Below are 25938 nucleotides of genomic sequence, written 5' to 3'. Positions count from 1 at the left end.
GCAATCATTGCCAAAAACGATGTAAGTAAAATTGTCAATTATACAGGGCTCCCATTCAAAAAATCAGAGTAGGACGAAGGAAGATACCCCCCCCCCCCAGATAACATAATCATAGCATAATAAAAAATAAAAAAAAATTTTTGAAACATTTTAAAATTAACCCCGCCCCCCTCTCCTTTTATAGCACTATTTCAGTATCCTATAAGGTTGACTCGAGCCAAAGCAAAGTGAAAGAAATGACTTGGTTACAAAAACCATTTTCGGCTGAAACAGTGCACTAGCAACCACAAATAAATCTTTTCTGTCTCTCTTCACAATATATAAATCTTTTTTTTTTTTTTTGGGGGGGGGGGGGAGGGTCTTCCACAGTCCAGTCTGTCAACAAAATGCACATAGCAAATTATTAAGGCACAAGTTTTTTAAGAATGATGCTCTTTCTAGACCACTTCCAAAAGCACAGTGCAAAATGTGTAAATTACAAGGTAGACAAGATGGTTGTACTGCATTGTCCATCCCTTTTTTAAAAGGATTTGTTTAAATTTTAGTGTTCAATGCCAGTGTAACCATTTTGGAGAAATGAAGCACTTTCATTTCTAGCTCTTTGCTGAGCATTGTAAATATTGTTTGTGCTCCTGCATACCCTAAAAATACAGAAGACAATTGAATGTTATTGGGTATCATGAGAGTCACAAAACCTAGAATAGGCCTATGTACCCAATTGCTTTGTTATGCAAACTGTTATACAAAATGTGCACCATAATTTTGAATGATTACTGCTAGTTACTGTCCAAGATCATGAGGTAGTAAACACAAAATTATTATTTTTTCAACCAGGCAGAAGTTTTTAATCATTACTCTACTTGTTGAGCCCTCAAACTAAGCAAATGAAAAATTAATAAACCACCAAATGGTCCACACATACACACCCCCCAAATAAATATAAAACTATATAATTTCTGCTTTCTCAGAATCATTAATTGCAGTCCACTACATTTGCATTATTTAGCATTATGTTGGCGATTCCTTCCTCCATTAAAATAAATTACACAAATTTTGTTGATAGGTTTTGGTTAGGAAAAATAAGACAAAAACTAGAAAGAATAGGACAAAAGTAGGACATGACAGTAGGATGAGTGGGAGCCCTGAATTATTGCTAAAATCACCAATCGTGGGAAATGAAGCTAGGGAACAGACAGCTTGGAGAAAAAAATCCCTCTTTATTGATTGAAATGTGCAAAATAATGCTCTGCGAAATTTGGCCATTTATACCCCAAGATCAAGTTATCACAAGATATATAGAACCATAACCTCATTCCAAAGGGCATAGCAAACATTAAAACTCAAAATGCAGTGAAAAGCCTATATATAATTATAAGCATTTTCCATAGTGTAAATTAGGGTTGGTCCAATTAATCTATTAATTTTTAACCACAGTTAAAAATTTCAATCGAGTTGATTTGATCAATCATTCAAATTTTATTAAAGTTTATAATTTAAGTCTCATTAAAGCAAGTTCTTATTCTGATTTAGGAATGTGAAGGTAATATGTGTAGTTTGTGAATTGTGCTAAAATGAATATGACTATAAATATTCTGACATATTTACAATGTTTAGAGAGTTGTATTCCCCCCACAAAATACATTTTAAATCACTAAAGGTTTGCTTTAGTTTTTTTTTTCTTGCCAATGGTTATTTATAAGAAGCATTAGGCAATTTTTGCTGGTAAATTAATAATATTTTTTGTAGGGAATCAGTAAATTCAGCATCCAATTCTCCATACTTTTCTCGATCAAATATGGTCACCTAATTATAATGAAATAACTTTATATACTATATTTGAACAGCATCTGATTACATTTTTAGTTAGCCAGATCTTGAAAACGTTAAACTCGGTTGTAACAACAAAATTTCACAGAATCTTACCTTCAATGTCGTTATAACCAAGTTTGACTGTATATTGTGGCTCAGAATTAGGGCTGGTCAAATTATATGAGTCAGTTAATTGATCAATTGTTAATTGCAGTTAAAAATTTAAGTTGTTAGTGGACTCGATCAATCTGATTAAAAATTTTCAATTGAAATTATTATTTAAAGTTTGTAATTTAAGTTTCATAATCAAGTTCTTAGTTTAATTTATTTATATGCCCGAGTGGCGTGGTGGTAAAATGCTCGTCTATAACTGTGAAAGTTGCCATCACAGTCCCGGGTTTGAACCCAAGGTAGGGGATATATAAGGCATTTTCCCTAACACTTGAGGCAACCACCGATAGACAGCGCCTTCATTTTCAACCCATCTCATTAATGGCAGTAAATTGCAATATAGTGATATGGTGAGAGTTGGTATTTGGTGAAGTAGTTTGATTTATTTGAGAAAACCGATCGTATGTCTGAAATTATATTCCTAGAGATATTTCAGATAAATGATCATATTTAATAATACTTGAATCAATGTTTTGGTCAAATTTTTTGACATGGGGGCAATACAAGTGGATTCAATGAAAACTAGTGATGATTTCATTTTTAAATTCAGTGAGATAAAAATTTTAGAAGACAAGACAAAAACTTGTTCCCACCGTAAACAGCAGTTTTCACAATTCAAACAGCAGCATCCTCTCCCCCCAGCACCATTTCAGAGCAGTTTTGAAAACAATTGACTAACCTGAAATGACTGAACTAGCCCGCAATATGATCCAGCAGTATCAAAATCACAGACTTTTATAGCCATGGTTGAAAAACATCAGACTTAAGGCCATTAATTAAAGACTTAAGGCCATTACTATTCATCTAATCAAAATATAGAAGGTAAAGACCACTTTCTGTTTTGCCCAATAATTAGATGTAAAACATAAAAATTACCATCGTTTGATTAAAAACTTTTAGGGGAAAAAAATTCTCATAATAAACAGAGTATGCAAATTACCTAAGGAATATGTTATTAATCTGTTTCCTAATGAAAGCTCGCAACCCCAGAAATTTCCCATATATCCTGTGCAGAACAGTTTTTAAAAACTCCCGCTCTCTCGGGTCTTCACTATCAAACAGTTCTAGCAGCTGTAAATGAAAATTAAAAAGAATATACATTATAATGCATATAATATTTAGATACACTAATTGCGCATGATATATAAACAAATGACAAATATTTTAAATGATAGAAAAAGCATCAACTATGATTTCCATCTGGCATCCAGTTTGAAAAACACACAGTACAGTAGACTCTCGATAATCTGACTATGCGTGACTCTGGCCTGTCCAGTAATCCGGTGTTTTCATGTCAGTTCTCTCTCAGGACATTTTACAGAAAATACATATGTGTATTACATGTTGCGTGAATACAAGGACAAGATAGAAACATGAAGACAAATGAAAAAAAAAAAAGCAGCATAGCCGTTATGTGCATGTGTGGCCTCAAGGGACTATTATACTATATGCCCCTATAAAGATCTTATTTATGTGGGGATGTTGGCTCCTTGTAGATGTAGAGAAATGAAAAATATCACCATAAGCCTCTGCATGTGTCTGCTGCTTAGGGGAAAAACAATACAAACAATATGCTGTATCGTAACCCGCCCCCCTATCACGTCTATACAGTTCAGTATTTGCTTTGATTTGATTCTCAGTCTCTTTCACTTGTGACAGTGTCTTGTGTACATTTTTTACTCCGTTGTTTCTCTTGAGTGTGCAATGTCACTGCGGTCAAAATGAAAGCATAAAACATTAACTCTCTGTGGTCTGATGTGTATCCGATTACAGACAGTCTATTGCATTTCAAAAAAGTATATATACACATACGCAGCTACATTTTACAACTTTCAAAATATCACATAAAAGTAAAAAAAAAAAAAAAAGATTAATTTGAATGGTAGTTCTCGGAAAAATTATGCTGGGCTTCCAAAAAACTTAGCTTCTGCCTAAATTTTTTTCCAATTTGTCAAGCCCTGGTAACAGGTAATCACAAGATGCAAATGAGGCGCAATCTTATGCCTCCAATTGACAAACCACACGTTTCTACGAACTAAATTTCTGGTTCCAATCCCCAAAGCAGATGATGTTGAAAACTGTGACGTATAGAGCAGAACAATCAGTGCTGCTATCAGAACAACTTTTAAGAAAATTGTAGAAAACATTATTATGGAAGTTTTAACAGCAGAACATTTCCAGTCAGCTGAGAACTTGTTGCAGAACAATGCAAAGCATTCTACTTTGGGGGTTCCAAACAATATACCATTTTATTAAAAGTCTTTCCCATTCACAAACAAGTAATGCATCATAAAGTGGCCGGCATCACCTCAAAGGCAGAGCTGGAATGGGCCAACAAATATGGAATTGGTTACAGTACAATAGATAGAATGTTAGGAGCAGGACACTAAAACATATTGAAGAATGTTATTTCACCTTGCCCCCCAAAGCAGAATGTTTTGCATTATTCTGTTGCGAGCTTTCAGCTAAGTGGAAATGTTCTGTGGTGAAAATCCCCATATAATATTGGTTCTCTAAACTTTTCTCAAAATTCTTCCAGATTGTTCCGCAGTAGCATCGATTGTTCTACAATGTACATCACATATTTCAGCATTTTCTGCTTTAGGGTACCTTGCAATAGCTCAACATGCCAGCCACGGTTGGCAAGTTTTGACAGTTTACACTTTCAAGTCAAAAATCTCCAATATTGCTTTCCAATATAAAAATTCTCATAAAAAATATTGATTATGTGTAATGTTTAGAGTCCCTATATTATACAAGGAATAAATACTTATATATGTGTATGATATAAATCATCAATCATCTGCTGTAATCGTTTCATAACAGCTAGGTGTTTAAAAAGTTCTTTTATGCTATACATGTAATGTTGATTTCTGTTATTATTAAATTATATTGATCAGGGTATGAAAAAATCATGATTTTTTAAAATTTAAATCAGAACTGCAAATAAAGGAATACCAAATTTCTGTGTTTATGTAACATGAAAGGTCGTTGAGCCCCCAATTATCCTCATGGATTAACAATTTTCTTGTAGAAAGTGCTTTTATTCATGACTATTCAACCTATGACAAAACATTCTTCCAGATACAAGTTTGCAAGCTCGACCATGCACTACACAAATGAACCCAGGTCTAGACCCGATGCGTAGAACCATTTAGAAACATGTTTTTAGCCCGTAGGGCGGTTAAAATGCCCTTTAATTTGGCAGTGCTGATTGTATATAATGCTCAAGAAACTCATAACTTATTCATAGTGCAAGCATACGAATGCTTACTTTTGCACTATGATATGGCATATTTACTAGCATTTATAATGCAATGGTTTTCCATTTGAAGCTGTATCTGAAAGTGTAAAACAATGCTTTGGGTATCAAGTCCTGCCAGCTGTTTCGATTTAAAATACTCTTTAAAACTCTGGATTCATACAACCTGAGCTAAGAAATTTTTAGATGGCAATAAATGAGTTAAATTGGTGGATTGACAGATGCTGCATGAGAATTTTTACTATGGAATAAAATTTTGGCGGATAAGAAAAATTTAAATATCAAATAGATATTCTATACTAAGTAATTATACAATTCAAAATATAAAATATTTTGAATATATACTTACTTTTAATCTACATAAAAGTAAGTTTTGTTATTTAACATATCTATCAAGTTAAAAAAGTATTTGACTATATCGACAATAAGTTTTTGACTGTTTTAATACTAAGTTAGCTTCCGAGGTCAAAAACCTAATCCTGATCTCCTTATACTCTGCACGAGGTTTCCGTCCTCGCTGAGCCCGCCTTAGGACACCTGCGTTACCCTTTGACAGATATACCGCCTCAGTTAAACTCCCCACCTGAATCTGTCCTCAGAGCGGGTCGCACGACGTGGCCCCACTCAGGAATCGGTGCTAGAAGTCTGGTGGCCTAAGCCACCAAGTCAGAAAAGAAACTATGAGAGTGGCGGTATTTTACAGTCGTGGCATACCACTCCCGCCTATGCTACACCTCTTGCCTCTGATTTTCTATCACACATATTTGAAATAAACAGCTCTATATTTAGAATATAAATTGTTCAGGTAAAATGGACCATAAAATCATAAAATATCTGTTCTAGACTCTTTGTTCTAGAAATATATATATATATATATATATATATATATATATATTTTTTTTTTTTGTATCAATTATTGTCATAAATTGGTGTTTAAAAATAAAGCATTGTAATGTGCAAAAAAAAAGTAAATTTCTCATCATGTTATATACCAATGCATTCAAAATATTATAAAAAAAAACATTCAAGTAGGTTGTTTTTAATGGTTTTTGACAGTTTAAACCAGTTTTTCATGCTTGTCAAAAACTGGTTGACGACATAAAAAATCCAACCCTAACGCCAGCATATATATATATATATATATATATCAATTCTAATTATATTCCACCAATCATCTGGCCATGCCATTAATTAGCCAGATGACTGGTTACAGAAATATTAAATGCAGACCATATTACAATAAAACGGCACATATATTATAATTATATGATATGTAATGAACAATTTGAACATGAAAAATGACATACCTGCAATACAAATTTCTGGTCAATAACTTTTTTGCCAATTACTGGCTGGAAATCTGGACTTTCCAAAAACCTCAGGAAAAACTCGTAGACCAGCTGAATTAAAAATATAAATTATTTTTAATTTATTCTCATCATCCACTTACACTCACAATGCTTCACGAATAAATAAAAATGAATTGTTTCTTTTAATGAAACAATAGAAATCACAGCAGTTTGTATGTCTTTAGTAAGTATCCAGGTTTCTAAAGGAAAGCACGCTTCACTTTTATATCTTACCATTAAATGTGATAAATCTGGTGATTATGCATGATAACCGGCAATTTATCACATTCACTGTAGCAGATATTATATACAGCTAATAGATGTAATGCCTGACTGAAACGGAAGTTTTTCAAGTGGGGAAGTTTCACGAATTTAGACAAATTTTATTAAGAAACTTCAAACAGTACTTCAAATTTTAGTAAAATACCTGCAAGTGTGGCCATGAGGCTTCAAGCGTTGGATCGTCTTCTTCTGGGTCGAAATCTGGGTTCTCACTAGGTGGCAGTGTGCGAAATAGATTGCAAGCTATCTGTTAAATAGTAAAAGGAAAAAAACTAGAATTAAAAATTGGTCTTGGCTATAACAAGCGATACAGAATTTCAGGTAAATGTTTATGTTATAGAAGTAAGCCCGGTTTCGCAAAAAAAATTGCAATATATATACAGTAAAACCTCACTACACTGATACTCAATATAATATGATAAATCCCTCTATAATATAATACTTTTTCAAATCTTGTTTGAAGATGTCTATACGTCTTGATATAATGATACAATTCTTCTGCAATGATATTTTTTCTTGGTCCACAGAGTATCATTATATCAAGGTTTCACTGTATTAAACATCCAAAATAATCAGTGCTTGGCACTACATCTTAAAAATTCAACAATCAATATATATAGCTGTATTTTAGTTTTGTAGAAAATTAGCGCGAAGGGGGTATTTTCAACTGCATTTCAAACTTAAGAAAGTTTCAAATTATCAGAATTTAAATAAAACTGTAAATCGGGGAACTTTGAGACAGCAGATTATTTTTGTTTTTGAATATCCAGCTAATTGCCATGCGTTTTATCAGTTCGCTGCTACTGAGAAAACGCATGGCAATGACTGGAAATTGGATGTGGCGCCTCAGTTTCAGAGTTACCCCATTTACAGAATGCATCTCATTCACAAGTGTGCAGCAAACAAAAATTTTAGGAATCTGTTGTATGCAATCAACTCATGAAGTAAGAAGACTCTTTGCATATCAATAACTCAAAATGCAAGGAATTTCAATTCCCATCAATGCTTTTTTCACTTATCATGCCATAAAGTTTCAAAGACAACATAGCTCAACAGTCATCTAACACAGTGTTTCTTTGCCCATGACCCTTTCGGACCATATTTTCTTCTTGTAACATCCCGTCTTATCCAGAATCTCCTACCCTCCCTCATCTAGGAGTGAGGCTCTTTCTACTTATTGAATTGAATTTAGTGAATTTAGTGTTAAATTTAGTAAAGTTAAATTTATAATGAACAAAACTTTTATAAACAAGATTGATCTTTGGAACCCTGGGCCCGACATAGATACAGAGAAGGGGATGATCTTCCTTTTTAAGAGCTGAATTAGAAGGTAAAAATAGATCTCTGTAAAATATCGGGTGATACAATGCATCTCCACGAGGGACAATAAATGGTCCATCATGACATATCATCCTGGGCTCAAGTTCAAAGAGTTTCCTCCTTGTAAGGGAATTGTATAGCATTGCTATGCACGGCCGTCTCAACATCATTTGAAGGAGGAAGGTGATGGAACAAAAGGTATGGGAGATTATGGTATATAGCCTGTAATGAATGGCTGTAAACACATATTAGCTTAATTAATTTCTCACAATCGACTGCACTTTGATTATTAGATGATAATTGCCAGTAATGCATCAAGTACAAGAATGACAGAACTTTTTGACGAGTTGAAAAAAATAAACTTTTTGAAATCATGCAAACATATGACTGAGGAATGTTCTGATCTCTAAAGCAGAATGTTTTGTAATGAGGAAAAAATAGTTGAGAAAACACTGCATTCTTTTTCCTTACTTTCTTAAAATTCTTCCAGAAATTGTTCTGCAGTGCCACTGATTGTTTTGAAGAGTATGTCACCGTTTTTAGAAACAAAATAAAAGAAATTTGGAAACATAATTTTGAAACAAAAATATGGGGTGAGGTTTCACACACAGAAGATTTTAGGCACCAATATCAATCTTTTAGTCACCATTAAACCTGCTGCCTGGGATTTATCAAGCCCCGAGCTCTTTGTTGAGCATTGTAAATATTGTTTATGCCTCTGCACATGCCTTAAAAATACAGAAGACAATTGAATGCTATGGGGTAACACCAGAGTCATACAATATTATTTTTTTCAACCAGGCAAAAGTCTTTAATCGCTACTCTCCGGCTGGGATTACAATGTGAAAGTTTTGTAAAAGTGCTTTTATAAAACTTGAAAATACACATAATAAACTGATCGGTTGCATTGGCACGAATGTAACCAATCAGCTTATTCACTGTTTTTTTCAAGTTTTACACAAGCACTTTTACAAAATTTTTATAGTGTAATCCCGGCCCTACTTGTTGAACCCTCAAACTAAGCAAAAGAAAAATTAATAAACCAAATGGTCCACATACATCCCCCCCAAAGAACCTGAAACATGATACAATTTCTACTTTGGCAGAATCATTAATTGCAATCTACTACATTTGTATTATTCTGCATTATATCAATGATTCCCTCCTCAATTAAAATGAATTAAGACAAATTTTGTTGATAGGACTTGGTAGGAAAAGTAAGACAAAAACTAGGGCAAAATCGAGAAAGTAGAACAAAAGTAAGACATTTTATCGAAAAGTAGGAGGAGTGGGACTCTGTATAATGTAATTCTGAAAATGGGCTTGTAAATCAGCGGCAAGGCATAATTAAAAATGAGACAAATATGGAAGAAACACTCAAATTCATCTCACCAGATCTCACAAATGAGCATCTGTTAGTAACATATCAGCAGCACTTATCAGGATCAAAGGAACGATCCCAAACAAATTTGTGACAGATATTCAGAATTCTTTAGCTTTGCTATACAGAGACGGAAAATGCTGCTTGTCAGCTGAATCCCAATTGTTTTCATTCGAAAAGTTATCAGCTCATCATATCAAGCTCTTCAGGAAAGCAAACATCCACACTCACTAGAATCAATCAGATGCTTATAGCTTAATTCATTAAAAAGTTTGAGCAATTACAAACAACAGCCGCACACAGAGAAAACAAGTCAGTGCAGGTACAAAAATAAAAACTAGAGGGAACGTTAGTAGTCACCCCTGCAGATGTCCAGGTTTTTGCCAGTTGATCAACTTAGAGTTTTCCTATATGCTTATGTATCAAAAGCTTTCAAACTGTTAACTGCACTGTCTCCCAAAGCTTAGAAAATCCACACATGAATGCCCCGAGTTCCCTACATGTAGAGGTGTTTCTCCATGTCCTATTTGAGGAGAGTCATTTATAATCCAGAATGTGCACCACTGCTATGTCCTTTTTGAAAATCTAGTCCTTATTTCTCTTATCCTTTTTTTAAAAAAAATACCTCTATAAAATACTCCACTGCAGATACATTAAATATTGGTTAATTGGAACCAATATTTTACAAAAACAAACCAGTCTTTCGAAAAAGAAATTGGAATGAAAAATACAGATTTTCCTATGCATAATTGAAAAATTATCATTGAAATCTTTTATGTCATGTAGGTCTATATTGCAATAATTGATAACACTTTTGTACATCGAACAAAAGTGTTATCAAATATTGCCGCCTGGCAGTCGAGTGGTTAGGGAGCTAACTTCTCACTGTGCAGGTATGGGATCGAATCCCGGTTCGGGCATGAATGTCTACTAACACTAACAAATTCCCTGGACGGATCATGCTGATCCCTTGGGAATACGTGAGGATCACATTATATTACAAGTGTGCTTCTCATGTTGAAGCAAACAAACTTCAGATAGTGTCAAAATTAATTAGAGCTGCAGGGGAATGACTGGGTGCATATTGTCAATAAATATCAAATAGCATAATTGAAGTTTTTCAATACAGACTCGCACTGTATCAAATAAGTACAAGTACAAGTACAAATACAACACCACAACAGGCAAATTGCCCAACGAGGTGGCTGACTTAAGAACATCATGGATCCCCGAGCCCTTTTTTACCCTACCTACTACTGCTACATCACACATGCACCCCGCCCACAACCCCCCACGGAACCCCCAACGAATCGATACATGCGGGAATGTGCGTGTACGTGTAGTGAAACCTGACGTGAAGTTTTGTTGTTTTTCTGTAATGCTTGTTATGTGTAGTGCTGCCATCTGCCACCAGTTTTTCAAACTATGAGTGAAGTGTTATGATTGAATGAGTTTTCGTTGTAGGACTGTTGCTCTCTGTGGCGAGACTTTTTAACGGGGAGATCGGTTCGCATTTGCGCCTTGAAGTTGGGAACCACAGAAAACCAACTTCAGCCGACCACCACTGTGGGGTTCGAACCCGGATCCTCGCATCACGAGTCCGGCACTATAACCACTCGACCACCACAGCGGCACCACTCGACCACCACAGCGGTGACCAAATTATTTTTTGAAAATTTAAGATTTCATTCCAAATAGTTCTAAGGCCCAAACTGATTTCCAAAATCTCTGGCAAAAGTTTACATTTTAAACTGCTTCTTGGCTCCTACTTTTAGTACCTTAAAAAACCAGGGTTGGCAAGTTTTTGCCATAGTGGAAAAAACTGCCCCTGCAAAAATTGTTTTTGCCATATTTTTGCCAATGGCAAAAATTAAAATACTTCAAAATTTAAACTTTTACTTTCATGAAGCAAGTTCTGAGAATCTTAACTTACTACACAAAGGTGAAATATTTAAAACTATTCTTTTTTAACCTCTGGAATCACTGCTGTTTTCCAATTAGACAAAAGGGTTGCAGATATGAATGAATAAAAAACATTTTTGCCAAGCAAATTGCTTGTAAAGAAGTTCTTAATAAAGCACATCTTTTCTTAATGAAATCGAACATGAATTGATATGAGCTGTATTACAAAAGTTAGAGTGTAGAAAATTTTTCATTTCATTAGTTTTGATAAGGGTCAGTGAAGTTAGTGCCATAAAGTTGCAATCCAAAGTATTAGATAGGTAATATTAAATAGATCACTATTATTAACTAAGCTCACAGTATTTTAATTTTCAACTTTTATGTTGAGATTTTTTGCAGATTTTTTTTTTTTTTTGGCATCTCTTAAATTAAAAGCAAACATTACAATAGCATACTATTTTAACGTTACACGATATAAGGACTATTTCCAAGAATTATAAAAAGAAATGGCCAAATATGAGAAATTTGCAATTTGGCTATATGCAAGGCACTAAAGCTATTAGAGTCAAGATAAACGTAAAAGAGTAACACAATTATAGACCTTGTATTCTGGTTTTTGTAATACAGTAGAACCTCTCTTTTGCAGTCACCGGCGGGACAAAAAAATTTGTCCGTAAAAGAGAGGGTGACCGTTAATCAGGGGTTTGTGAAATGCATAATTTATTACATGAGGGGAAATTATTATTTGGCTGTAAAAGAGGTGTGATTGCACCTGAGGGGTGTCTATTAAGAGAGGGTTTACTGTAATATAATCTTTGCCCTCTACTGCTCAAGCTGATAATCACAACCACAAAAATTTAAATTTGCCACTTCATATAAAACTGTTCAATACAAACTTTGAATATTTGAATATGTTTACACACTAAAAGACATCGGAGAATGAAAAGCAAAACTTCTACAGGTATGATATCTGTTGACTCCTGATTGTATCATTCTTGGGTATATCAAGTCCTACAATATCAGATTTTGAAACATGTTATTAATCATCCCTCGGGTTTGAACCCGGGACCACGACAGAAATCTTCACAATGGTAGATGAGCATCTCACCCCCACGCCACTCGGGTGCAGGTTTATGATACTTTAAGACCAGTCAGCCCAGGCTCTGTCCCTTAGGGGATATAAGCCATTTACTCTAAAAGGTTGGGCAAGGTTTATGATACTAGAGCATAAGGAAAATATGTCATATATGCTGTAGCCTACATAAATATAATAGACCTAGCAATCTATAGAAATTATTTATGTAATTATTATATCAGTGGTATATATATATATATAACCCCTATAATCTAAATTACATTAAATACATAAATTTATTAATGTATTTCTCTTTAGATAGATTATGACAATTTAATGACACCATTAGAAAGCATACAGTTTGCGAGTAAGTATTTTAAAGGTGTAAAGTTTGGTGAGTTTTTGAAGGGTTTTTTCTGTAACCCCTATAATCTAAATAGCATTGAATTAATAGATTAATAGATTTATTAATGCTTGTCTCTTCAGATAGAGTATGGCAATTCAATTCAATAACACTATTAGAAAGCAAAATGTCTGCGGGAAAGCAGTTTTAAGGGGTAATGTTTTGTGGGATGTTTCATGGGTTCATGGTTTCTTTCAAGGGTTTTTTCTAACCACTATAATTTAAATTGGGTTGAATGCATAGATTTATTAATGTATATATATTTATATAGTATATGACAATGCAATAACACCATTAGAAAGCATACTATTTGCGAGTAAGTGCAGTTTTAAGGTGTAATTTCTGGTGGGTTTTTCCAGGTATTTCCACCTGGGGTTTTTAATCGAACCCATCCAGGTTTTTCCAAGTTGGGCAAAATCAGACTAATCCTGCCATCCATACAGATATGTTACGCTCTGCAGTTATGGATGATGGTACTGATCCTAATATCCTGTGGCAGAGGTTATGCCACGAGTCACGACTTAGAATTACATTTTAGTCGCTAGCTATATACTTGTTTGTCTTTATGTTAATGCCACCTAGATACGGTCCATTTAAATACAAATGCCACAACAGACAAAATGTCCAACGAGGTGGCTGAAAGAAAGATGCCATGTCAAATACATACCTAAAAGTGTATTTACTGGGATATGCTACATTCTGCAGCTGCAGGCGGGGGGAAGGGGGGTTACTACATTACTGGCTTACTATCATGAGTAATACCTTGTGGTGAAGGGCATATTAAACACTTGATGAAAGGCATGAACCACAAAAAACGTGGAGAATATAAGAATGTCATTTTTGTTGCAAGCTGTATATATTTATAAGATGTTACCCACAGTTTGGCTCGTGTGGATTTGATTATCTGAAAATTGCTTGGTGACTTTTACTTCCAATACAATTTGAATCCTTCTTGACCCCCCCCCCCCCCCACCAGGGTGTTGTATTTTCAGAAATTATGTTCAAATGTTCGTAATACAGTAATAATTTAAGCCGCCGAATGACAATACATTTAATGTCAAAGATAAAAAAGTTATTAAAAAAGTACTTACCATACGAATGATTTCAGGATACACAGGTTCTGTGAGGACACCTTTACCAGCTGTAATGTAATCTACTAATTCATTCAATGTACCCCTTTTAATTTCTTTCCCTTTCAAATCAGAAACTGGGTCCATAAAGTCAAACACAACACTACACTGCCAAAGTTTACGGATAAACAATTCCTCCTGTTCAGATGATGGTACATCTATGTCAAAAGAATGTAAAAAGAAAATGTGATGTGTAGCATACAGTCATAAAACATAAGTAATCATATAAATTATTATAGCTGGAGTATTTAAAAGGGGGAGGTGGGTTCCTTTGTCCCACAGACTCAAATTTTTGTATTATGTATTTGTTTTTTAAACCCTAGAAATTGCTCAGGGTACACTGTCAAAATCATTACTGATTTGTGAAAGCAACCCCCCCCCCACCTGTATTTACAGAAACAAAAAAAATTTTAATTTTCAACACTATTAAAAATTACGGCATCCCTTGAAGGGATGCTTGGCTTTGCAGCCATCCACAATACCTTTATCGAAAAGTACTAGCAGGTTTGAAAGTGATGCCATATAGCAAAGTGGATACCTTGGATTTTGGACATTTTTTTTTTTAAATTTTTGTAAAAAAATACTAGTTTAAAGTACTCTGAAAATTGCATGCTAAAAAATAAGCAATAAAAGAAAAAGAAAAAAAAAAGGAAGAAAATCTGAATTTTAAAAAGAAATGTGATCGTGTATCATCTACGTGATACATGTGCCGTTTAAAAAAAAAATAAACATTTACAAACATTGCACTGAGCAAATAAAATATTTTGTGAAAGTTACAAATGATTAGCTTACACAGGGTGCATAGCAAATGAGGGGAGTATAGCATTTTACTGGCAAACCGTTGATCCTATAAAAGTATACTTCCAATCAGAAAAAGTTTTTCAAATAACATGTAGTACTCAGATATGTCATTTATGTCTCAAGGGATGAAAACCTTTATTAAATTGAAATAAACAAAGTACCTTTTTTTTACAATCCCCCGATTGCCCAAAAACCAGATTAGAAAGTTGTTGCCCTGTCTTCCTTGATGCTAACAAAAAATTCCGTTTCTAAGTGTAATATTCATCGAGATATTCAAATTCGAAGAACAAAGGCAATTTGATTTAAAAACGGCTCTAAATGTGGAAAAACCGTTCTACTCAGCATTTTCTGAAACTTCCTGATTTTTGAATTCAAATATTTTAGTGAATATCACACTTAGAAACTTAAGAATTTTTTTTGTTGGCATCAGGAGACAGGGCAACAACTTTCCAATGGGTTTTGGGGCACACGGGGACTATAAAAAGTTATTTTTTTAAATTTAATAACTATACAACCTATTGTAACATGAATGATATATCTAAGTACCGCAAGTTGTTTGGAAACTTTTTCCAATTTGAAGTATACCTCTAGGATCAACCTTTCGCCAGTAAAATGCCATACCTTGTTTGCTATGCACCTTATATAATACAGGGTTGATTGAAGACATATTTTTCTCATTTACATTCTTGTTGGTCCTCTGAGACACTCGTGAGTTCACTCAGAAGTGAGATTTCAAGCATTATTCTAGAAATTTGAAAAAATGTCTAAAATATCAAGCGCTCACTGACTTTTGGCTACATAATATACACAACATTTTAAATGCACTCAAATCAGCTGGTAATACTCGCCAAATTCAGTTTTTAAAAGTGAATATTGAATATCTTTTGCGCAACATATGAATGTTTGATTTCTTGTCTAATTATAGTCATCTTGATGATACATAACTTATAAGTGCAAATTTTATTGGTACTAAAGATTCTTTAATCATCAAATTACCCCCACATTTCTCAAAATATGTAGGATGTAAAAAGTGAAATATTTGCTATTACAGTTACTTCAAAAAAGAAGGGTTTTATTTAAAAGCAGTATACATATATAATTAAAATGTGATGACAAGATTCCTATCATAAGGATGGAATGAATGACCAGAGGATTATAATCTGAATCGTGCACATTTGCATTGTTCATTCAAAAGTAGTTTCCATAGCGACTTGATGAATGCCAAATAATTTCAAGATTTTTCCCTATACACCTGAACTGCTGACAAAAATCACTACTTTGCAAATAATCTAGTGTCCTTTTGTGAATACACGCAACATCAACTCAATGAATCCAACATTTGAGCTTGGCAATAATTTTTCTTGGAAGGTTATAAAAAATGTCCAATTCAAACATCAAATATTTTCTGGCCAGAAAAAAAAAAAAAGTAAGTAATATTTTAAGGCAGGGACAATGCTGGTTGCGTACAGAGCAAACACAATGGTCATGTGGTCACTATTGTTTTCTTGCATTTAATGTAGTTTCCTGTGGAGAAAAGATAGTCTCTTCTCAAGAATTTAATCAGACATGTCTGCATAACAAGAAAAGACAAAATAAATTTCATCAACCTTTACTTGAGTCACAACTGTATTTTGGAATGAATACATTGTTAATTTAGAAATTTAAAGGCAAAAATAAAAGGATTTCACATATACTAAGTGTAAGAAAAAACCATTAAGAGGCATCAAATGAACTTGAATAGAAACCAAAAAAAAAAAAACAGCAACATAAGTTTAGCTTGTGGTAGAACCTCCCATATATAGAACCAAAAATACTTTTTTTGCATGTGCCTGTTCAAAGGGAAACTAATCATGTCCTACACTGTCTACAGTACAAAACATGATTAGTTTTCACGAATCTAAATTTCTACTGAACAGACCCAGCATTTGATTATTTTATGCACACAAGGGCTAATTAGACTAGGTCAGTGTTTTCAATTTGTGGTCCACAGACTCCTGAATTATCCACGAGAACATTGTAACCATTCCCATTTACTACCATTGTATGAATTTACTCCAATTTTTTATGATATGCGAATTATTGAAAATAATACATTTTATGGGGGGGGGGGGGCAAAATTGACCTTCACTATGGGGAGGAGGGTGATTTCACGGAGCATTGACTTTCCCTACAGGGGTCCATGATATTAAAAGGGTCAGCTACTATATAGCAGAGGCAATTTACTACCATTTTACTTTTTTCAGGGGTGAGAAGTGACCAAGTCCATTTCGGAGCAGCTTTGGAGCAGCAAATTCAGGATTCTGGGCAGTTTTGGAGCAGCAAAATATAGGATTCGGAGCAGATATTTATAAAAATTGGAGCAGCGAAATTAACAAGAATATTTTTGTTAACCCTCACCCCCCCCCCCCTTTTCAAAATAAAACAACTGCAGTGTCTGTTGTTATCAAACATCTTTCATCAGCTTGTTTTTTGTTTTTGGTGTTTCGGGCTTTTGACACCTTGTTTGAAAAAGCGGCTGTCATAAAATTTTTCGCACCAGTCTATTTAAGATGATTTTTGTTTACTGAGGGCACTATTTGCTGTCTGGAACAGCAGCACTTCAAATGGGCTAAAAAATGTCTCCCATCAATTTTTCAATTTTTTTATACTCTGAGGAATTGTTGTAAAATGAGAGAAATTTCGATAGAATCAACACGATGTTTGGCAATTCAGCACTCATTATTTGGCGAGATTGGCGATCTGACACTCGTTATTTGTCGATTTAACACTCGTTATTCGACAGTTTCTAAATTAGCATTCGTAATTCGGCAGACGTGCGCTTTGTTTTTACTGCCGGAATGAAATTTTTTTCACGAAACATCGGGATTGATGACAACCAACTATAGTAATTTCTGCTGCTTCCAGTGAAAAATACGAAAATACACTATTGGAGCAGGATGGCGCAATTGGCGCAGAGTTCCCACCCGTTTTTTAGAAACTCAACTGTCTCATTTCAGATCGCAAGCGATGTTAACCACCTTGTTTGAGGGGGAAAAAACCCTATACACCAAGTAGGTTGAGAAGCTCGAAAAACTAGGCAAAATTAAATTAATCAAGCAACTATTAGGATTTATAGTTATGTTAAAACGAAATCTTTTTTAATCTCGCAAGTACTTTAATTAAAAAAAATTTTATTTATGTGTATCGAATATAAATATTTTTTTGAAGAAAATGAAAGAAAAATTTCTCATGACTAATGTGAATAAATGATAAGATTAGATCTATATATAAAATATTTATACAATCTTTTAATATTGGTTCTATCTCCATCGAAGAAAAACAATGAAAAATAAATAAATAAACCTCCCCACTCTCAACTTCTAGACAGATCTCCAATTTATCGTCCAATCAATTTATTTTCAAAGACCGATTTTCTAATGACTGAATGGTGCAGTGGAATCTACTTCCATTAGAGGCTTACCCTCCTAGCAGGGAAATCTTCCATTTTTGGAAGTGATTTTTTTTCTTCTCATTTTAACTATAACTAGGCAGGAACGATCTACTTTCCCTAATAACCAACCTCTCACCATTACACTAGAGAATGTTTCAGCTTGATGACTCTTTTCCAGAACGTTCTTCTTTGAATCAATCAAATTTTTGAGTCACCTCATTAGTAGCAGAGTAAGAAGTTCTAGCAGCGCAAGCTCACTCATTATTTGACATCTGAAGCCTCTTCTTTTCATAGACTTGGCAGCTCCTTATTGTAAGGGTAAAAAAACTACCTCCCCTCGTAAATTCATCGCACTAAAACCCCTTTTATTCCGAGCCTCAATTCCTTTACAACTTTCCTCATCATCTTATCCCTTGCGAAATTTGAATGGACAATAAATTTATCTAGTTTTTTTATGTTCGTGTTTATCAGTCAAGCCGGAAATTTTCGCACATGAATCAGAAGAGAATTTAGAAATCCCTTGCTATATTACTGGGGCGCAAAACTTCAGACTCGTACGGAGATGAGCTAAGTTTAACATTTTCGGACGTACACAAATGATACATTTTCTCGCAAATGCGTAACAGCTGCTTTGTTCCCACGTTTCAAAAGTGCTTTTTCCGGAACAAAATTAGTTAACAAATGCAAATTGAAAACTATATCTGGATTATAAACTAATCCTGTGAGCAATCTTTAATGAAAATCAATCGGTTCCTCGTTCTTGAAACCATCGTTTAAATCAAACGTTTAGCGAAAGAAGCAGAAGTAATTTCCAGTAATTTGATGTCCCAAGAAGACTATTGTTTTCATGTTAAAACCTTAAACCAGCTATGAAGCAGAAAACCAACAATACAATGTTATACTGAGGAGAGGAAGAAAATACATCTTTCGCTTTTTATTCGAACTTTGGTAGCAGCATGCATTCACTTCCGGCCTTCATGTGAAAGAGTTGGGGAGGGGGGGGGGAAAGAACGGAAAAACAAAAATATTAACTGTTAACTCATTTAAATAAATGCTAAAAGCACGTCTCCTACTATGAGGAACAAAGACAGCGTTGTTCAAGCGATACAAGAGAGCACTTTTTTTCCCTCCTTTTAGTAAACACTCACAAACGCGAACTGCGTGTAAGTGTATACTAAAAATGATTGTAATTCTCAGATTCTGTGCTACAAGACATTATACACTCGCATTCATGAGCAGAGTTTATCGTGTTTACTTGTAGTGAGAAACGATCCCCCCGGGAAGAAAAAAAAAAATTGAACCCCCCCCCCCCCGAGAAAATCCGTAGTATGCCTATGGAAATAATCATACACAAAAATAGGATTTCCGACAATCAACAAAAAAAATTCTCCAAATGCTTGTTAAAAATTTGCCGAAATACGCTAATTTCCAACACAATGCGGAAAAACAGAGATGCCATTGCGCGCTACAACGCATCAAATTCCCGGAATTTCGGAAAAGGACGCATAGAAAGTTTGTTCACGCGTCCTCCGGGACGCGTTCTTCACTAGTTTTAAGGAAAAAAAAAGAGTAGAGAGAAAACCTCCCCAACTCTTTTCCTCCTTTTTACCGTGTATCATGATCGCGAGACCTTGAAAAAGTGGTTTCACTACTTTATACACTGTACTGATATATTGATATACACGCAGGTTGTTGAAGAATAAGATGAGGGATATCTATAGTTGCTTCCCTTAATGAGGGGCCGCGTAATTGTCAAATTTAGGAGTTTTTATTCCCCTGCGGATTTTCTCCCTTCCGGTCACATACTGGAAATTACGGTACTTTCGCGGCTATCTGCCGGCATTCAAAGACAGCGTCTATACAGCGTAAATTCGCCTTGTTCCTACAATATTGCGAATGCGCATTTTTTTTTTTTTTTTTAAATCGTAAAGGATTGGAACGCCCATTCAAATTGTAAAACTTTTCCGAAATCGTGGAAAAAAAACCGAATCTGTAAAAACTCGACCTTGTGGTAGTCACCATTTCGCATCGCGAAAATCACGGGTGTGTACGCAGAATTGGCTTTTGGAGAGGGGACAAGGATCTAATTCTTCACAGAAAGTTTGGGCCAGTAACACTGGAAAACAATTTTACATTAACAGATTGCATAAAATAAATTTTATTTTTTAACTTTTGATCTTCGGGGAGGGGGGAGAGGCCCATTATATAACCCACCCCCAAATTTTGCTTTTGGTGAAAATCCGAGTTTGGAACCCGCGATTGCGCAATGGTAATCGGCCAAAAAAATGTGATTTTCTATTAGGTTTTTAAATTTTGAGTTGGCTATTCCTTTGAAAAACTTCTGGTTGCCCCAGCGATCACACAGACCTACAACACAAATATGTATACATTAAACTTCAAATGCACGCATTACCAGTTTGGAGGATAGATGCAGGGCCGCAACTGGGAGGGTGGAGGGACAGGCGGGTCTAGTGTCCCGGTCTCTGAACTAGAGGGTGGGGGCACAAATTCACCCTTTATAACTTCTACAGTACGTGGGTATGCCAAAATGTGTGCATGCCCCGTTTGAGAAAGTATCTAGTAGGTGGTAGATGGCACCACCTACTGAACACAAAACACGCCAAATGCTGGCCACACACACATAAGCACACTATTAAGTTTCTCCAATACAAATCTGACATAGCTCCCATACTCAGGTGTGAAAATATGTGGCAGTTAAATGGCGACAGATCAGAATGGTGGACCATCAGGAAGAGAAAATAAAATCATTTTACCAGGAAAACCAAAGTATGAATAGGGAATCAGAAGATAGGTGAGAGAAAGAATCGAACTGCCTTTAAATTTGATCAGAAGATATTGAAAGTGCTAAGATTTTTTTAACGAAATGTAAAATCAATCAGAGGGGAATTTATAAATGGATTTATTAGTAAATATATAAATGTGCCCCTCCACCTGTTAATTAAAGTGGATCCAGCTTATAACGTTTTTCAAAAAACCGTCATAAAAATGTTGTAAATAGGAAAACACTTTAAACGGGAAATCTTAATGAGAATTACTTATTGTTAGGACCACGAAAATAAGTTGTACTAAGTGTAAAAACGTTCTAAATGGGAGTAATGTTATAAGCGGGATCAACTGTACATTTGTTTTAGATTTATTACATGTGCGGAATTCCATACGTTAAATTCTCAGTGCTAATGAGCTTCTTTGCAAGCTTTTCCTACTAGTAGACAATGAAAGTAAATGAGCCTTTGGATAGAACATGTTTTTAGAAATGAATTATACTTGATTCAAAGATACCTTCTTTTACCCAAAACATGACCCACCGCTCAGTCTCAACGAAGAAATATAAGCAGATGATCAAAGACCTTGGGCATGATGGAAGAAAATTCATAGAGATACCAGTGAATTATGGGGGAGGGGGGCATAATTTTTTTTTGAGAGGGACCCACTTTCACTGAAAAAGGACCCAGACTTTTCGAATAACCTGGGTCCCGGGACCCAGGTAAATTATAGTACAGTGGCATCTCCGAAAACATCATTATTTTTTCTATTTCATTTAATATATATAATATCTCTCTTTTAATATTTCTCATCAATTTTTTTATTAAACATTTTCATTTGATCACCCATCACCGGTTCCAAACATAATTTCCCATTATTATTAATTTAAAACACACACACACTGGCAATAGATTTATTTTCTTAAAATTCGTAACTATATGTTACTAAAGTAAAACCGACCAAAGAAATAAAGCACTGAAACGCTGCCATAAACACCAGTGGCCGTATATTGCCCTGAGAAAGAACTCTGGCGTTTCATTCAGGCCCAAGGGTAAGAAAAAAAACTATTGTCCCTCACCAGGGGGGGGGGGGGGAAAGAATAGTTGGCGACATACATGAATAGGTATGCGAGAAGGCGATTTTGAAGGGGAAAAAATCGAAATATTGATTTCCCATTTCTGTATAATGGCAGGGGAAGAAAAAAAATTGAAAAAACACATTCACTTTAATCTTCGTGTAAAACTAAATGTGAAGGAATTCCTCTCAATATCAACAGAACACAAGCAAATAGTCATGGTAAGATGGAACATTGAATCTCTATTCTCATCACCTCTAACAAAAAAAATTACTACGAATCTACTACCGAAGCTTAACTTCCAGTGATGTTAAGCTTCGGTAATACATCACCGATTTCAACAAATCACTAGAATTATTTTTTCACGTTCTACCATCAAGGAAATTCCGACGTTTGCGAGACCCGATATAGTTTTCCTAAAAATATTTATATTCACTATTTCAGACAATTCTGACAAAAACATTCGGTAACAATGACATGACCCACCGCATTTTTAATGAAAAAAAATAAATCAGATTCAAGGGACGAGAGTTAATCACATGTACAGTACTTCGAACTGTGAGCGACACTGAATGTTGAAATAAAATTGTTTAACTTAAAATAATTAGTTCACTTTCGAATGACACATCAGATATGACATCTTTGACTTCCTATTCGATTTGGGATAAAATTGATGATTGAACACCGTCATAATGAAAGTGTTGAAATTTGCGTTTCACACACGAGGAACAAAATGTTAGTCTGTTATAAATATTTTAATCAGGAGAATATCGTGTTTTCAGCACGAAATAATCAATGCGTGCTCCACGTTCGGTGATGGAAATTGAGGGAAGAGCATTTTAATGCGAATTGTATTTACAAATGCGACAACACAAATGACATTAAAAAACTCGAGTTTTTCCCCTAATAAACGAAACGAATGAAAAGTGAGTGAAATCGGAAGATATTTTCTGGAAAAGGGGAAAAAAAACGAGCGAAATCACTCAATCTGATGAACATAGTGATTCAAGCGAATCTATGTTTCGGAAGGTTATCGAGATATGATTTTTTAGAGATGGGTCGAGCCCTAGCCTTGCCAAACCGGAGGAGGGGGGGGGGACCAATTAGGCGAAAGCCAAATTTCCCAGGAGTCAAAAATACTTTTATTTCCGAGAAAAACGAGCAAAACATTTTTTTAAAGTTTTTTTCGGGCCTGCACGACCCTTTCCCACGATCGTGGATATTTTTACATAATTCCGATAATTTTGCGTTGTCCTCAGACTATAATTTAGTTATCACACGTAGAAAATTGTCGGCCTTCTTTCAACGCCGATTTTTTATTTTTTAGACAAAACAACAACCTGGTGACTGGGACTTGTCGAGCCCTGGCCGAACCCACTAAGATATAGCGGAAAAAAGCCTTAGTTTGCAAATTCAAATGCGCATGATTTTCGGAGTATGTGAAAAGTTATGGAACATATTTTCAGAAAATTCAAATGAAAAACCGACTTATGATATAGATGAAACTATATATAGATATTCGCAATCTTACACTTATAGAAAAAACACCGCGTGCGTACTCGTAATACTCTAATTGTATTGTGAGCACCGCCTGACAGTCGAGTGATTAGCGTGCTAGTCTTTGTCTGTACAGGTCTGGGTTCAAATCCTGGTTTCGGGGCATGGATATTTATTTGCTAACACTAGTAAATTCTCTGGAGATCTCTTGGAATGCACGAAGATCAGGTTGAACAGGGGATTCACAGTTGTGTGTATCAATATATAAGTCGGTGATTCAGCATCTACGTCATTTCAGATATCAAAAATATCTTTAACAAAAATAGTAAACCACCTCATCACTGCTTCGACACTGAGAGCGTATTTTGATTTATATAACAGTGAAAGAAAACTAGTACTGTATTTTAATTTCCGAACTGTTGAGTATGGATCCTCCAGCTGAACGAAAGAAGTTATTGAGTGCGAGGCGCTTATAAAACCTTCCACGTGACGCCCATGTCACTAAATAGTACATTGAATTTCCTCAATTTTCAAGCACGAAACAATAAATGTTCTTTCCTGTATCCTCGTGTAACTCAGAGGATGCAAAAATGCTGTATCGACACTAGAATCTGCGTGTGTGTGGTGTCACCACAAAAACAAATAAATGATGAAAGATTAACTAAATTAGTTTTTTCCTTTAAACGAACCCCAGCATTTCATTTAGTACAAAATCCCCTCGCTTTAATTTCGTTGAAGAAAAACGGGAGTCCCAGTTGGATTTAACAACTCATGAAAAAAAATGTTTTTGTAAACCCCCTTATGTATGTTTAAGATGAATTTTTCATTTCATCAGTAGGGAAAAATATATAAATCAGCCATGCAGATTTACACTTTTAATCGCGTGATATTAATTTATTCCTCGAGCTAAATCAATTTTAGCTCAAATTCTGAAAACATGATAAAAATCGCTTTCAGAAAACAACGGAAAATCATTAATTCCCCGAGGTAATGGAGTGAACACGAAAGGAGGCAGACTCCCACGTTTGTTAACTAAATACGCTGTAGCATTCGTTCGCTCATAAATAGAAATGACAAGTGACCACTAAACTGAATCACGAATTTGATAATTCTCTTCCTGACAGCCTGCTGGTTATGTTCGATAAGATGACAGTTGACATTGAAAATCTACAAAAAATAAACATTAATATGGGAAATTTAATTTATATGGAGTGAACGCGCGCGTGGGAGGTGATCCGAGTTCATCGAGAACATGCTTCAATTTGAGGGATCAAGTGAAGCGTGTTTAAAGAGCTCGCTAGTAAAACAGACACCCATATCAGATATGTTTCTCTTATTCATGTAGATTGAACAAAAGAAATCGAATTCTATAAAAGTTTTCCTATGAGCTGCTCTCGAGCATAAAACTCATCTGCACATTGCGAAGCCTTCCTGCTCACCATTGTGGAGGAAATCAGGTCATGTGCTCACAATACAGAAAAAAGTTAATTGTCGTGTCAAAAGTAAATTTCGTGTTCGAATGATTCTCACTCTACCACATGGAATATTTACACCTACAACCTTAAATAACCACCCCGTTTCCCAAGTTTGCGATATTTCACATTTGCTTTTTGAAACAATTTTTCAGAAGTTGATTTGCAAAAAAACATCGATGAAAAAAAAAAAATAAATAAAAAAAGGTACAGAGAACTTACCAAAACTAAAATGAAAAGATCTTCAAACTGAGAAAAACATCAGTCATTCAATTTTTTTTTTTTTTATTTTGCACCAAAAAAAATTTACAGAATATTTCTATTTTATAAAGTCGCCAAAAAATTAAGGCAGCTTCTTAAGAGGCATAAACAACAAATGGAACAGACAGGGGGTTTGGCACTAAAGCAATGAGGTCAGTAAATCGCGAAAAGGTGGGAGAGAGTGGATAGGGGGAATAGAGAACGGAGCAGGTCTGTTTCATCAGAGAAAAACCGTAAATCTCGGAACAGCCAACTCGTGGTAGCAGCTAAGTCCGGGTAACCAAAGGCTTTTCAAACCACGTTACTGAAGAGAAATAACAACCTTCCAGAGGCACAACGTGTATCTATTTTTGGGACACAAAACAAAGTTGCTCCCATTTCTTTCTGACAACATGACTTTTTTCTTCTTCTCTATTCAGATTTTGACAAAACGTCGAGATGAGCGAAGGTCGGAAGCCACAAGCCCCTCTCGTGAGCACATCAAGTCTTTTAAACTCGGTGAAAGACCTCTAGGTGTGAGAAAAGTGGGAGCTC

At 35.0% G+C, this 25938-nt stretch overlaps 1 protein-coding gene across 2 annotated transcripts in view; it reads right to left on the bottom strand.

Annotated features, from left to right (window-relative positions):
• wdb (serine/threonine-protein phosphatase regulatory subunit widerborst) overlaps positions 1-25938 on the bottom strand; it is a 77789-nt gene that overhangs the window by 18850 nt on the left and 33001 nt on the right. For both annotated transcript variants that reach the window (XM_089235685.1, XM_089235686.1), the window contains exons 2-5: positions 14046-14242; positions 7019-7120; positions 6550-6642; positions 2921-3051 (exon numbers count right to left, since the gene is read on the bottom strand). In XM_089235685.1, the coding sequence (XP_089091811.1) occupies positions 2921-3051; positions 6550-6642; positions 7019-7120; positions 14046-14242 (523 nt within the window). The remainder of the gene's footprint in view (positions 1-2920; positions 3052-6549; positions 6643-7018; positions 7121-14045; positions 14243-25938) is intronic.

The sequence above is a fragment of the Pholcus phalangioides genome, unplaced genomic scaffold (genome assembly GCF_987345545.1).
Source record: "Pholcus phalangioides strain wild (caught in Gottingen) unplaced genomic scaffold, Ppha-v1.0 ptg000009l_1, whole genome shotgun sequence".
NCBI lineage: Eukaryota > Metazoa > Arthropoda > Arachnida > Araneae > Pholcidae > Pholcus > Pholcus phalangioides.
The sequence above is the reverse complement of the archived record's forward strand: the minus strand, read 5'-3'. Positions and strand labels throughout refer to the sequence as shown.